The 16,593-nt window shown below is 37.1% G+C and overlaps 1 protein-coding gene across 1 annotated transcript; it reads right to left on the minus strand.

Moving 5' to 3' along the window:
• Nucleotides 1–6,541: 6,541 nt before the first annotated feature.
• On the minus strand, nt 6,542–12,312 carry LOC122094291 (the record flags this gene model as incomplete). Its single annotated transcript, XM_042665050.1, is given in 6 exon segments — nt 6,542–7,128; nt 7,198–7,318; nt 8,832–8,889; nt 8,996–9,051; nt 9,516–9,689; nt 12,212–12,312. Coding segments are annotated over 6 exon segments (701 nt in total), but the record flags the coding sequence as incomplete, so codon positions are not given.
• Between the last annotated feature and the right edge of the window lie 4,281 nt (nt 12,313–16,593).

Raw genomic sequence — 16,593 nt, forward strand, 5'->3', positions numbered from 1 at the left:
TTTTTTTTTTTTTTTTTTTTTTTTTCTTTATTGGGTTTTTGTTGTTTGTTGTGATTTGTCTTTCATGGGTGTATGATAATGTTTTGACTGTTTATTGAAGCTAGCTTTTTGAAAAGTAATTGAGTTGTTCATTTTCTTTTTCTATCTTTCATATTTTTTGAGTTTGAAAGCCAGGAAACATTAGCTCCTCATAACTGCAAAGTGAAGGACTAATAAATCAGTTAAGACTTGAGACTTGAGATTAAAGTCGGTAAAAGAGGATGGGCCAAAACATTAAATTGAAGCATTTTGGGTTTTCTTTTAAAACGAGACTGCGACTGAGACTGAGACTTGAGACTGAGACCGCATGCAATGATGAAAGCAGGCAAATGCAAAAGGGTAAACCTACCCTAGTTTTGCGTGAAAAGTATTACGGACCCAAAGCATCCAAAGGTATAGACGTGAAATGAGAGGAGGTGAAGTGTCACTTTCCTTTTCTTTAGTGCATGCCCATAGTAACCCTGTTTGGTTCCTTGGAATTACAGTTCTATAGACTTATATCTACTTTCTTTTAAACTTGAAACGTGATAAAAAGGGTTGAAATCGTCTGCAATTCCGATCTCATACAATTTCGTGCAATACCACTTTCAAGCGGTGACACGTATATTGATACCAATACAATGGCCCAGATCTAGTACAACTAATAAAACATTAAATCAGTGAAAAGACATTTAAATCAGATCTGGACCATTGTATTGGTATCAATACACGTGTCACCGCCTGAAGGTGGTATTGCACGGAATTGTACAAGATCCAAATTACAAACGATTTTTTTCCGATAATAAAAGGGCGCTCCTTGTCTTCATCTGGTCTGTGGATTCTGGTTCTGTATACTGAGTAGGGTTCCTTTATATCTTGTTTCTGGACAAAGCTGCCGCTTGCTTTCAAAAATCTACAATAGTAATCCATAATCATATCTGAACGAGAATGGGTCCACTTCAAAATTTCTTTAAGTTAGGGATGACGACATATAGATTGAGTTTCTTGATCATAGTGAATCGGTTCACCACGGCCAATTTGGGCCACTCAAGAGGGGGAGCGGGGGTCTCATGGTCTCATCCCTTTGATGGTGCTGTGAAAGAAAACTTCTTCAATAAATATTTTCAAAATAATTTATGAGTTACTATATATGATTATAATTGCCTTGGTCAGATTTTTTCAAGTAGATAATGTGAAATGGTAATGATAAATTAGATTTAAAATAGATCTATGAGAACAGTTGCAAACGTAGCTGGTCAATGGCTGGCCTGCTAAGAGGACTGTACCTCTTCTAGTGTCCCCCCCCCCCCCCCAATCCCCTTTGTACTACCCCAAATAATAATGATAATATTTATGAAAAAAAAATTGAAAAATAAAGTTCAAATTATTTCACTTAAAAAATGTTAATAAAAATATCCCTTTAATTAGTTGCATTGATTTTTTATTTTTTATTTGGGGGTTTGGGGCTTTGGCATTTGAGAGACAAAATTAGTCAAAATGGGGTGTAGAATTCTAAACCCAACGATCTTGGAGTACAATTCCTAAAGCAGAGGTGCTTTCCCAAATCTGCAATTTTTCAAGCGAGGAACCCATAAAATCTATGGTTTGCAAAAGAATAGTAGGTAAATGTTTCATAAGCCTATATCTGGAATGAGCATGTATTCCTTCTGGTATGGTTATGTATACCTTCAAAATATATAATTTATTTTTTTGAGTAGAAAATCATATGATATTATATAATAATCAGTTACGATTAATAAAAAGAATTTTTTATTTGGTTTTTTTTTTTGGGGGGTGGGGGTGAAGTATTTGGTAATTTTTTTAAAAGGAGGATACATAGTACCATATGGTGTTTCAATACATAGAGATCATCATGACTTTTGTAAAGGCTAGTGCTGAAGCCTACTGCCTTCCCTCCCTTCATATACAGGACTTATCTGTCTGTTCACCTCTCTCTCTAAAATTAGGAAGACTAAAGATAGAACTGATGATGCGCTTGGTCTGTGATCTTACCGAGACAGAGCCCATTAAAAGGAGGGCCTAGATGGGTCAGCATCGTATGGTGGGCCATAAACTGGGATGAAAAAAGAGGACTGGGCAACGAAGTATGACGGGGGAATATCTTTAAAACGTGCGTACAATATTGTTTTCTTGCCCACGAAGTATCACTCTCATGACTCATGAGAAACTGATGGAAAAGAAAAGAAGAGTTTATACATATTTCTGAATTCTCTACCAAGTGGTCCCCAGAGTGACTTGCATTGCATGACTGGATGCTGCAGCCAACTACCAGTTGTGTTAAGACTCAGCTTTGGAGATTACAATCAAATTGCATCTCCTCAGGAAAAGAACTCAATTCTCATTCAATTAATGGAGAGAGAGAGAGAGAGAGAGAGAGAGAGAGAGAGAGAGAGAGAGAGAGAGAGAGAGAGAATAAAAAAAATGTTAAACTTGCATATTAACAACCCTACTCTCTTACACATGGATACAACTATTCATTTATTAGCTCTACATCTGGTATGCATTCTAGATGGATAATACATTCTCAGATGCTAAAAATAATTGTTTTTATCGTCTCAAAATGCACTTTCGAAGTAGAATTCATTCTTCATATGTGAACAAACTCTGCACTTTGCTTTTCAGTCTATTGGTTTTAACCGAAATTGGCCCCTATAAAATATAAAATATGTGGGACCGTCGGTGGAGAATAGAAAACCATCATGAACGTTCAATCAAGACATTTGAGATTAAAAACTATATGATTTTGATGATCTCAACCATCAGAATTATTAAATCCTTCAAATGATCAATAACAACCACCATATTAAAGGGATGAAATTAGATCATGCAGTTCTATCGTTTTCTAAAGAAAACAGAATCCATCTTTTCTAAAGATTAAAAGCAAATCTAGTCATTTAACACTGCATGTAGGCCATGTAGGAATGCACATGATTTCATCCTTGTGTAGACCCAGTTCCCCATCTAATATTATACTCAAGGACTACAGATTGATCCAAAAAAATAAGGGGGAAGGGGAACCTGCAATCACACCCAAACCTTTTAAAAGCCTTTGTGTTTTATAAACATAGAAAATGATGGGTAAAAGAAAGCTAAGCATATAGACTTGGAACTCCCTCTAGGGTTCAAGGAGGATCAATAAAAGATAGATTTGAATTTGGATGGTCTAGTTGGAAAGACATAAAAGATCAACTTTACTTTAATCAAGTAAACAATTTTGGTCCTTACTGAATGACTTAAGACTGCTGATGGTGTCATCTCTGATTGATATCAAAGCTTTGGTAGGTTGATTATTGGTTACAATAACTTTTTAAAGGATGAACTCACTGAACAAAAGTGAAAACCAAATGATGCTTCATTAGCAAAAGCAAACCCTACCTCTTTTAGTTTTGATTTCTAAGCATAACCGACCAAGTGAGGGACAGTGACTCAAAAATAAAGACGTCAAGATAAGATCAACAAAATCTATGTAGGCCTAACAAGCAATTGCATTTTTGAGTGAGTTAGTGAGCCCTGAGCCTACTAGTCCACACATAAATATCTTCTAATGCTACAGTCAAGAGATTATCAGCAAATATAGCATTAAAAAATAAAATAAAAAATCAGCAGTTACCACCTAACAATGGAAGTGTGAGACCTCATGGGTTTACTTCCGAGTTGACCTGGAATAGACTGGCAAGTCATGGCAGAAGTATAATGTCAATCTAGAACCAGAATTGGACAGCAGAACAGAAACTGGCAGATTAAAACCAGACCAAAAAAAAAAAACCATTTGGTTTCAATTTCAAAAAATTGAAATTTCATTTGATTCAGTTTTAAGTTTAAGCTAAAACCCATTGGTTTGAACCACATCCGAACCCAAACCCAAAACCAAATGAAGGTGTAACCCATATAAACCAAACATGAACCAAACCTAAACCATACTAAACACTAAAAAGCTAAAACATGAGCTCTAAGATTTCAATTTCGTCTTTAGACTATTAACTCTCCTCAATCCACTTCTACTTGTTTTGGAAGACTTAAGTGCTTAAGTAACTATAACTATAAATTAATTAAGTATTTTGAATTTGAAGATATTTGATATTTCGAGTATTTAATGATGTCTTTGCAAAGTTTGTAATTATGTAATAGACTTAATTGGACCTTAATACTTAAAAAAGGATCGAAAGATTCCAGATTTGATATTGTGAGTGAGACAGTGAGACTGTCTTCATGAGATTGTAATTTCTTTCAACTTTATTTATTCAGCTGGTGATTCTGACCTGAGCTGAATTTGGACCGGGTAAGAACTGAATGAAACTGAATAGAAACCGAATAAAACCAAACTGATTCAATTTGATTTTGGATTGAAGATTATTCGGTTTAGGTTTGTACATATTGTATCCTGAACCGAATCAAAACCAAGCCGAAAAATAAAAACAAACTGGTGGACACCCTTAGGCAGAAGACAAGGCCCCTGTTGTACAAATGAAGATTTCATGAACAGCAATGAAAAGGCTTTCATGACAGGAGGGAAATTTCTTTCCAAGAGAAGGGACAATAGTAAGTTGGAACCATTTGAGACTGGTTACATTGAAACCCTTTTGAAAATATATCTATTATATTGCAATAAAGAGTACCAAGCAGGAAAATATCATCACCATTTACGATGAAAATAGCAATCAATCTCAAAGACTTACCCAATCAAAAGAACATACAAAATGCATGTACAAAAAGAAACCATCAAATTACTCATTTGACCTTTTTTTTTTTTTTTTTTTTGGGGGGGTGGGGGGGGGGTGGGAACAAACTACCTATCCTCCCTCCCAACCAATCTTCATTCAGCTGGAAGAAGCAATAGAAGCCAAAAAGAAATGGTTAATGACTAATTTCAGAGAACATTACAGTGAATCTCTGTAATGTGTAACTTTTAAACATTCTGCTTCCCCTGCCTTCATGTTGTCCTTTTCATCATGGTTTTAACACCCATTATAATGGCCAAAATAATGGAATTACAATGATTCAAGAAATGATCCTTCAGCCATTCACATTTATTCATGTGATAATATCCAAAACAAAATAACATGAGATTGACTAATTAATTGATGGGTGGTGAAGTCTACAAGAAAACAACAACATAAACACTTGCAACATGAAATAAAACATGCTCAACATAAGCCACGCATTATTTTGGTAGAAGTTACAGATCTAAAGCATAAACCAACCAAAAAAATACCATATTCCAATATACATTGCAACTCAAGCTTCAGAATTCCATAGAAACACCATCACAAGTGCACAATATAGCATAAGAAGCACATCATTCAACTATATATTCATACAAGAAACGATATGGACGATCCAATTTAAAACATAGTTTGACATCAATTGGTACCATATTAATCACAAGCAAGATGTTTTTGAATATAAACCAAAAGCTGGAGCAGAAAAATATACAGCTTACTAGAACTGAACAAGTATCAACAATAGCACTAACCAAAGTCAACCAGTCACACGTTGTACTGCTTCACACAAACAACAAATGCAAGGTATATGAAAGTGAAAGAAAAAAATTTGAGCATAAGTCCATAAGAGCAACAACAAAATTCAAAAGTTGCAACGTTCTTCAACACGAGCAACTTGCAAACTAAAATATAAATAAAAACCAATAAAAGAATGGAGTAGTGCTTCTCTTTCTTAGATAACAAAAAAAAAAAATTATCCTCACTTTTAGATATGTAAAAATGAAATTTTACTTTGAGCCAGAAAAAATAAAAATATTAGTGTACAACAGCACTAAAGAGAAAAACCCTAGGAAACTCTCAAGAGGACTACAGAATAGGTGACAACCTTACATGCGGAATGTTCCTGTCCATGCTTCCTTAGGCTATCACCTAACGTGTCAGCAGATCACAGTTCCTAAGACTAAGAAAAGACAGAGAACCCAAGTAAAATCAATAAATAAATTTACTTCCACTGCCGCTCTGCACCAGATGTGATGTTCAGTTTCTTTCAGGAAAATAAATTTATTGTCTTTTGATGATACAAATAACACTATACATCCTTTCTGGACGTCATTACCTTCTAATATTTCATCGTTTCATGTCAAATTAATTTGGCATACCTGGTTATAATTTAACGGTAAGATATGGGGGCACGGGAAACAAAGGATAGCAGCAAGTAGTATAATGGTGAAAGAGTGTCAAGGTCGAGAACTGTTATCTTGATTTTGTTCACTATTTAGGACCTTGCTTTTTGTTAGTCCCTGCATAGTATTTCTAGAAGTTCAAATATAAGTTGAAACAAGGATCAAAATTGCAACAATTTTGTAAAGGAAAATTTTTTAACCTGATTTTTAGAGATGGTTTCGCTGTGCCTGGAGGTTTTAATGCCATGGATTATCTGCTGCTGAACAGAAATGGCCAGATGAGAGGTAAACACTGGTTTATAGACAAATTATTTTCTTTCTACATTTAGCAGTTTAAGATAAAACCTCAAATTGATTATACTAATAACAGCAACATTAAAATGAAAAAACTCAAGTTAAAATAATCATGATGAGGGAGGAGATGCTTTAGTAGGAAGCTCACGAAGACTTAAAACACTAATAAACATGTGCCCCAGTCCTAGAATATACTGACTCAAAAGTCCAGTACTCTTGTAAAGGCACGAAGATATGACAAAAGATGCAAGAGATTCAAATGTAACTCATGACATTGCCTCTTACAAATGGGCAATGGGAGCTGGACATTACCTAGTTGATTGACTCAAAATCGGACCCCCTTGACTGTACATAGTGCTACTTGCTTTTTGCTTCCATTCATATAACAGGCTAGGAGGCACACCTGTTATCAAGGATCTTCCCAGGAATGAAAAGACATCACTGTTTATGCGTTTTCAAACATATTTACCTCAAGACAAATTAAGCCCCATGAATGAAATACAGTCCTTCATGTGAACCAAGCCATGCCCCCCAAGAGGTTTTTCTTCCATCAGGTAGTCCATGCAGTGCTGCACAGCATACTGTTGAGGGAACAGAATTTGATATTTTAGTTCCGAAGAGAAGTTTACCACTCTTGATGCTCCAAATGCATACAGCACCATTTTCTCCACCTGACATGAAGAAACAAAATTAGCTCCTTGAAAACTGTAAGCAGACAGATGTAATGCAAAGGAACAAACCTGAAATAACAAAGTTCTCAGATGGATCAACTCCAAGCTGTATATGGCTGTGGGAGTTTACATGCCCTTCATAAGATTGGACAGCTCCTCTCTGGATCATGCGATGATCATAGAGTTTTATCTGCACAAACAACAAAGAAAATAATCCAAGATACATGTTATCCCTCTCATAGACACTTAATTTCAGTACCACCTGAATGGGCCATATACCTTCTAACAACACAGCAGGACAAAGGAGTAGGGAAGTGATCCATCCAACTTAAGGGAGTATCAGGTTGGATTTGTAATTAAGGAACGTTTAAGGCTTTAAGAAACATCATGGTTGAAGGTGAATTGGCGACAGTGAAAGAAAATTCAAGGAATAATGTACAAGGCCCTAGGGAGATTTTCCTATCTTATCAAACATAATTCACTATTTGGCTGCTTCAGTTAATGTATCATTCTTTTGAAGGCCCAGATTGGGGAATCCCATGTCAGATGAGTTCACTAGGCAAGGTATTGGGAGACCTCATGTGGTGGTCGGAGGAGATTTTCTTCTTGAGTTTTTTTGTCTGTTTTAAGGCTTTCGTTGACCTGTTTTTTTGTACACAACCTTGATTCTTTTCTAATAAATTTGTTATTCAAAAAAAAAAAACAAAACAAAACAAACAGGACTGGACATTTTATCAGTCCACATGCTTTAACAAAGGTATGACCTCAAGAAGGCTCCTACAGTAAGAAGGGGAACTATCCCTTGGCAATTTCCCCTATCCCACAACCACAACCCTCACTACCAAAGGAGAAAAAAATTTGAACAAATAAATAAAAAGGGTCTCTTAGAATTAGTTTGAGAAAGGGAAATGAAAATAAGTGCGAAGTCTAGCTTTATATTATAAAATGAGACCAGTTGTACCAATAACCAAATGATTGTGAAAGGGCTCTCCAAGCAGATGAAGAGGAAATCAATTGCATTACATCAGCCTCACAACACACTTGCACAAAGAATGTTCTGATTGACGGGGAAGCAAGAACATTAATATAAATTCGTAATAGATCTTCCCTTATCAATGGGATCTAGACCAGATTAAAAGCATCAAACTTATTTATTTTGGGGGGTGGGGGGTGATGCAATGGCACACTGGACTGGTTGGATAAGTATGACTGGGTTTGAAACCCAAACCCAGACAGAACCTGCCTAACCTGGGTTTTCGGGTTAATAAGGTCGTTAGTAGTTTAGTTAGCCTTTATGTCTTTTGTTTTATCATTTTTTGTTTTGAATGGGTTACACATGAATAGGAGATGAAGAGATAAGAGTTTGGGTGCAAGTTAGTTTCAGTCTTACATTCTAGTTAGGAGTCCTATTTTCGCTTATTTATACCTTGTAATCCATCATTGGAGTGGCAAATTTAAAATACAAAGTGATTGAGTTGCTCGACATGAGTGTGTGGTTACGTGATGCTCTCCCTACCCTGCAACTCTGAGATTCCATCTCAGATTTCACCCTTTTCTCTAGCCGGCCCTCCACCAGGGCTATCTTGGATGACAATATCATTAAGCAAGTAGAATAAACAATAAAGCAATACATAAGCAACATTTTGATTATAAAGAATATAAATTAAACAAAATACCCCTAAAATAAGTCAAAGAAAACTCACCAATCCATCCATGGAGCTTGCCAAGAAGTACTGATCATAAGATTGAAGATAAACCAAACTGCAAAGTCAAAGGAGTAATTAAAGACCCTACCCTAGTAGCTTACTAGATACTACCGAAACACCATGGAGAAAACAGTTGGAGCACGGTCTGATCTCTTACTAACCTGGAAATAGACAAAGGCATAAAGATGTTACGAGAGGGATCTATATTTCCTTTAAGCTGCACAGTACAACAAACCACATTCAGATTCAAACATCTATATGTAAGGCTCCATGAATAGATACAGTTCCAAGCAAGTACGGATACAGATATTCTATCTGCACCGGCTCACAAAGTTTCCAAAAGGAATATGTAAAATCTTAAACTGTAGCAAAATAGGACACTCATGGTGGTAACTGAAGTGCTTAGTAGGTGACTGCTCACTTGATTGTAGAGTTTTCAGAAAGCAGGTAAGATGGAAGAAGAATGAGCATGCCAGGTTGGACTGGACCACCAACAAAACTTTAAGTTTATGGACAATAATTCCAGGTTTTTATGCCATCCATGATGATTGATAAGAGTATCTGCTCAACTCTCTCCCAGATATGTATGCTATTCCAATATCATGAAAACTTATTTAGAGTTTAGTTCAAAGATAGTATCTCTATTATTAATAGAAAAACAAGAATTTAAGATCCCAGTACCTCGAAATACTGATAACTCATATTCTTGACATTTTTCCTTGACGACTGCTGAGTTTTAAATGAAGGGTAAGGAACTCGATGTTTAGGAAGTCTAGCTGACGACCTGTGCTGTCTCTGGCGAACATCTACTGTTACAATTGCTCCATTCCTTAGTCCGCATAAAACAACATTTCCCTGCAACAACAAATAAATAATTATATTTATATATATATATATATATAATAGATAGTTCAATTAACAAAAAAATTTGCAAATATATATATTGATCACGATACACTTTACAATTGCAAGGTTTCATATAAAGCTAATTGGCAGCCCATCCATCCGGGAAAATTTGAAGAATTCACACAAGGCTGTTGATAACTGGGATCTCTAGCCTCTGATAATAAAAATATGAATAGTGCCTTTACAATGAAGAAAAAACATACAGGCTCAGTACCCCCACTCTAACTTACAAAACCCACTTAATTTCAAAGACATAAATATCATGACTTAACCCCTTAAAACTGGGACAGATTAGCCCATTACAGAAAAAGTAAAATATGGAGAAAAGAACCTTGCCCGCTTGCGTGTCTCTACGCCCAGACACAGGCAGGTGCGGAAAGACGGTGCTGCTCCCCCACCCAGATGCCTCCGCACATCCTCCCATCGGCCTGCACGCAAGCTCAATAGCCACACAAGCAGACAGGGTTCTCTTGCCCAATTATAACCAAAAGGCTAAAATAAACCCACATGATCCCAGGAAACAGGGGCATACTTTTCCTAATCAACAAAGACTTAGAGCTCAGCAATTAAAACACTAAAAAAGGACTAGATTGGGTCTTTTATAGGTCTAATCAAAATTGATTTTCCCAATCTAAATCTGGTCTGGTTTGACAAACAGAGAAATAAAATTCTAGAGAAGGTGTTTTGGAGGCTGAGAGCAAAGATTGGAAAAAAAATGCTTCAGATGCTACTCCCATGCTGCTGCTAGTGCTTGATCCGTGTGTGGGGCTGTCAACAGGTTGGATTCAAGTTGTACCACCCTGATAAGAAAAAAGGCCCACCCAATCAGATAATCCGACAGACTCGAATCCAACATGGATCCAAATATCTGATTCAAATCTGATTGGATCACACGACCTACTATTGCTCTTTTAAAACAATTATTACATAAGATAAAATACGTTTTTGACGAAAACAAAAAGGGAGAGTGTGTAGAAGATCTAATTTGATCAGATTATTATCAAATCAGTGGGAGTAAAACTGGATTTGATCTGTGTAGTTATCAGATCATCCCTAATTGGATTGGATCCAACTTATAGCTAAGCCATAATCAAAGTGATCCATTGACAGCCCACCCTGAAGGAGATCCAGATTTACTCAGTTGAACTTATTCTCTGCTATAACTTCTCTTCCCAGATCCACATCATCAAGGCAGAATAGTTCAGAACATGGTTGTCACCGCAACAAGGCGAGCCAGGATGGTGGCCAGGCACCTTGTCCCTAGGCCCCGTGGTATGCATGCATTGTATGCTAGTTACATATAGTACATCTTGTTTTTCTCTTGTTTTTGCAGCACTTGACACATGAAGAGCTAGATCTCGACATAGTCTCGGCTCTATAGGTGGAGAACGCAAACTACGCAGCGGGATTCAGGTAGATGGAAGAGAGAGTCTTTCAGGGAGATGGGAGAGAAGAAGAGAGAGGGTTTCAGGGAGGAGGTGGGAGAGAGGGTTTCAAAGCAGTACTGCAGTCATATGGAGGTGCTGAAGCATCTGGTGTGGGGTTCCGATACAAGAGCAAGAAGGGGAAAAAAAAACAGAAACCAGTTGAACTGTAGAGAAAAAAAAAAGAAGATGAAGGCAGAAGAAGCAGAGAAGAAGAAGAAGAAGAAAAAGAAAAAAGGAAGGAAAAAAAGGGAAAATGAGACAAAACTGTTGGTCGGCATACGCCCAGCTATTGAAAAAAACACTTTGTAACCTATGCGACACCTTGGCAAGTATGGTTCAGAAAGGTTACATAGAACTAGATGGCTCCAAGGTTGTTCATAAAAACTATGGTGCAGGTCAAAACAATTCTCCATTTCATCTTTTAAATTCCTTCTTCAGAAGGTTGACCACTCCATTAACCACCTCAAATCTAGATTTTAAGGATAAATCCTAGCCCACCACTGACAAATATAATCTTGGGATAAATTACTCAACCTACTCACCAACATCAACTCATCCTCCCAAAATCTTACCCTGGGTCCATCCCCAATTCTAAACACTTTACTACCCAAGAGTCCTTCCCTTCATATTATTCTCCCAAACCACCAATTGGTGGTTGTGGGAGCATTTGACTTATTCAGAAACCCATCTTGCCAAACCCAACCCATATTTTCAAAGCATCAGAAATGTTCAAATTAGACAATCTTGTGCTACCATTTTGGTTCTGGGAACCAAGTTCAGATTTTATTGTGCAACTCATAGTAAAGTCTCAAGTGTGTCAAACAAAATCCTAATGCCCATAAGGGAATGCTTATAAGGTTTCAAGCACTTTGGAGTCCCCATTCCCCACCCCCCACACCCCCGCCCCCCAAAAAAAAAAAAACTGTAGCACTTTGTAGAAATGGAACCAAATATACCATTATATACAGAAACTTAGAAGAGAAAGAGGCTAGCTACATCAAATCAAATGCAAAAACAGGTAAGTGTGATTCTATATAATGTTACCGACTGATCAAATTGTTGTGAAAGGACATCACTCTTACTACGGCACAACCAGGATTGCACTCCAGTTTCTAGATCCACCAAGGCAGCTCCCAAGTTGGTTCCTATATAAGAAAATAAATAACCAAATAAATAAAAACAAATAAAAGTTCTTGTCTGTGGTCCAGTGTTGTGTGCAGACTGGATTCTTTTACGAATAAAAGGAAAAGATAAAGTCAGGTGCTGTCTGCCCTGTTTTAAAAATAAGAAAAATGCTAGATGTGGGATTTCATGCACAGAACCGGATCTCAGAAAATAATTTAAAGACAATAACATAAAGGACCAGGCTACAATTTCGCACAGATATAAAAGATCTAATATTATATGAAAGATGATAAAATTAGCAGTCACTGATAGATGAAATGTGGTTCAAATTTCCATCTCTCAAATTTCAGCCCAGGAATAATTGTACGAGCTTCCCATCATGTTTCCCATTTTTTATCTTCAAGTATCCATATTCCACCAAATTCATGGAACTTAAAATACTAATAAAGTTTCAGTCGGTTAAGTTAGAACTTAGAACATACTAAAAATTTACTACTTATTAATCTCTTTGACAAAATACACCTAGAAAAAGAAAAAACTAAGTTGAATTAGGAAGGTCATCTAAACAAACTACAGGTTAAAAGAATAACATATAATAAAATTGTGAATGAAGAACTTCTTAATGTAGGAATGGATTTGACAACCAAACCAGACCCAAGACTGCAGGAAAGTTAAACCAAAGAACAACCAATAACCCCCAATAGTAGACCGCAACAACAGTCCAACTTCAACCAGTCAACAGTTCTTGAAAAACCAGAATTATCAGATCCGGAATCTAGAATTTCAGGTGGCAGAGTTTGCACCAACAAATAGAATTTCAGAAACAGAAATAGAGTCTTTGAATAAGGTCCAATTAGAATCAAAATATCACAGGAATAGATAACCAAATCAGAACTTGATTCTGACAGCAGGTTCTGAGATCTGACAGTAATTTCTGGAACTTCAGTAGAGTATTATTAAGGAACTAATAACAAATCTAATTACTGATTAGAAGGTCCAGTTCAGTGGAGAATAAAAGCAGCAGTCAACTTCAACACAGATTAAAATAACAGAAATCAATTCTGGGCAGAGAACACTATCGGTCAGAATTGAAGAAAACTCAGAACCAGACAAACCCCTGGTCTGATCAGCACCAAACTTGGATTGAGTCCTCCTCTGGTTGATCCTAACAACCGACCAGAATCACAAGGCCATCAGGTGGCTAGAACTCTCAACAGAATAGGTCAACAGAATAGGGAAAAACAAAGATTCAGAACCCAGAAAAATTCTGCAGAATGGTTCAGTTACTTACCTGTTCTGCTGGAGAAGATAATCCAATAAAGAAAACCAGAAATAATAGCAACCCACTCGGACTTCTTGCCGCAGAGTGTCGATTGGATCAAACACCAATCCCTAGGCCTTGATCAAACACAAGGAACAGCCAGGGGTACCAGCGGCAGCAACAAGAGAGTTGTTTCTTATTAGTCAAAAATCGTGGCTCATAAAAGAGCCATATCCTTTATTTATAATGATGGGGGGGGGGGGTTTACAAATAATAGTAACTCAGAGTTACTAAATCTGAGTTACTAAAAAGTAAAAACTAAAAATTGGAATCTAATGAAAATAGAAACTAGTCTTGACAGAAATTAGAAACTAACAATGACTTGAAATTAGAAACTAATTTAGGACTTCAAAATAGAAACTAAATAACTAATTAGTAACCCATCAGCAGCCCAAATCGTGGGCTGACTTGGACCAGATCTGGGCCGACCCAGTCAGCCACTTGGGTCGACCTTGGTCTTGGTTCTCCTTGTGTAAACCCTTGTCGGTACTGCATCACTTCTACCCAATAAGCATCCATGGGTATCTGTTGTTGGAGACAATACTGCATAGTAATGCGGATATGGGTAAGTTAAAGAATGTTTAGCTAGCCAGTATCCAAGAAAAAAATGGGGCAAATCTAAAATTTGTGTGCAGATTTGTTTAAACGAAACAGTTTACATACAAGCAAAGTTAGGAGGACCACCAGGTTATTTACATACGAGCAAAGTTAGGAGGACCACCAGGTTAGCTACCTAGCTGACCACCTAATAGGATGACAACTCATGTTATTGGGGGAGCCAAATGTCCGTTCTTCCGTTCCCCTCCAATTCAACAGAAAGAAAAAAAAATAAAAAATAAAGAGAGAAGACCAAGAAGAAGAACAGCTCAAAGAAGCATTAATGTGAATACAACAGCGACCTCTCCAACAACTGTACACCATGCCGTCTTTCATTGTTTACACACCCCACCTCTACCCCTTTTCCTCCTCTCCCCACTCCCTTCTTCTGATTCTTCATTCTTTATCATGTTTTTCATTTGGGTGGATTTCATGGATATCATCTATGGCCACTACAATCGAGTCAACTAGGGTTCAGAACAGTACAATGCCATTTTGGATATTACTAGCAGATGCAAATGGATTGATCACTACAATGACTCTCTCCTTCCATAAGAGACATCATGTCTTCGCATTTTTTTTCCTCCTCATTGTACTGCTCATCATATTTCACTATTTCCACTCTTCTTTGCTCTCCTCATTACTTGTCTATAAATTTTTCCTACACTAAAGGAAGAGGGGGGGGGGGCATCAGGTCCTTGTTAACTCGTGCAACTTGCAAACTACAACTCTCTTAAGACATTAAGAAAATGAGAGTAAAGCAGGGGAAAGAAATATGTGATGCAGACCTTTTTTTTTATTCGTTTTCCTTTTCTGGAAATAAGCAGTAGAAGATTTTATTGACAGAAAGGGATCAGTACAAGAGAGTGCCTATAGAAACAGAAAAATAAAAATAACACAAAAAACATTACATCCTTAATCATTCAATGGGAAAGCATTCCCCAAGCTCAATATGGGCCTATGAACCCACTTCCTTGCCAAAAAATCCGCTACGTCATTTGCAGTCCTAGGCTTCCAGCTGAATGAGCAATTCATCTGAGAAATTATTTCTTTTATACCCCTAAGGATGTCAGTAAGTCTCCAAGGCCCCCTCCTCGTTAGATGCAAACCAAGAAATAATAGTAGCTGAATCACCCTCACTATTATATTATCAAAATTTTCTCAATAAACAAACCCTGGCCTCAACTGTAGTGGAAGATGTTCTGCCCCTATGGAAGTCCCCTCTCCAGTTGGCCCCGAGTATGCCCTCAAAATAATCCGTTTGCTGTATCTAACGTGGTGCTGGCTTTTGTTCCATGTTATGGTCTTATAGACCAATTGTACACAATTCGAAAGGCTGACATAAGCAAACTAAAGCTTGCTCAGATTGGTAGTTGACACTACCCAAGCGCAAACTCCAAAAAAATATCCACATGTAACTTCATTTTTCCCCTATTTTTGATAGTAAACAGAGGAGACTTCATTAATTTAGAAGCAAATGATAAGATATTAAGAGTGCACCAAAACAATAAAGCTGCAGAAGGAAAGAGAAAGGAATGGGAAGGGATAACAGGACCAAAGAAGGAGAAGATCCATAAAGAACATCCTCAACCCACCTACGGAGCCTAGAACAAAAATAAACTACCGATCAACAAATCCCCACTTATAACCTTATCCAAAAAAGATAAAAGGCTAAGTAAGGGCCACAAATCCACTACAACAACTAAATTCCAATTTGCAACACTTCTTCACCCAGACACACTACCCTAACCCACCCCCCCCCCCAAAAAAAAAAAAGAGAGAGGGAGGGAGAGAGAAGAATTTCACATAGCTGCCAGCTGCTAATGCTGAGTCTTCCCAGAGAGGGATCAAATATATGCAAAAATTCCAGCAAAAAGTTCAGTTTTTAGGGTGTACCAGAGCTACTTTCAAGTTCAACCTTATAAAATTATGGAAGGGATGAATTTCTTTTGAAAGGGGGGCGGGGGATTGGATCTCTTCTCTTTGCGCAGTTGTTCCTTTTCTTTGATTAAATCTTTTCCGGTCAGGAGGGGTGAGATTATAATTGTATTGTAAGGTTGTGTATACAAGTCAGAATACATGTACACATAAAAATAATGTGAAGGAAATCTGTAGATGTACATGTCTACATTATTAACAAAGAGTTACTGTTTGTTGCAATCATAAAAGGGGGAAAGGGTCTAAGAATATGGCAAAGAATGTATGCCAATGTTAGGGGCATGCAACGCCATGAAAGGACATGACAAGTATCTCCTTCCACTGTCAAGCTCTCATAACACCTAACTTTTAGGGAAGCTTTACTTTCAATGTACATTTTAAAAACACTAAAGAACCAATACTAAGTACCAAGTTAAATTATTCATCCCCCCCCCCCCCCAAAAAA

Source organism: Macadamia integrifolia, chromosome 11 (assembly GCF_013358625.1).
Source record: "Macadamia integrifolia cultivar HAES 741 chromosome 11, SCU_Mint_v3, whole genome shotgun sequence".
In the NCBI taxonomy this organism is placed as follows: domain Eukaryota; kingdom Viridiplantae; phylum Streptophyta; class Magnoliopsida; order Proteales; family Proteaceae; genus Macadamia; species Macadamia integrifolia.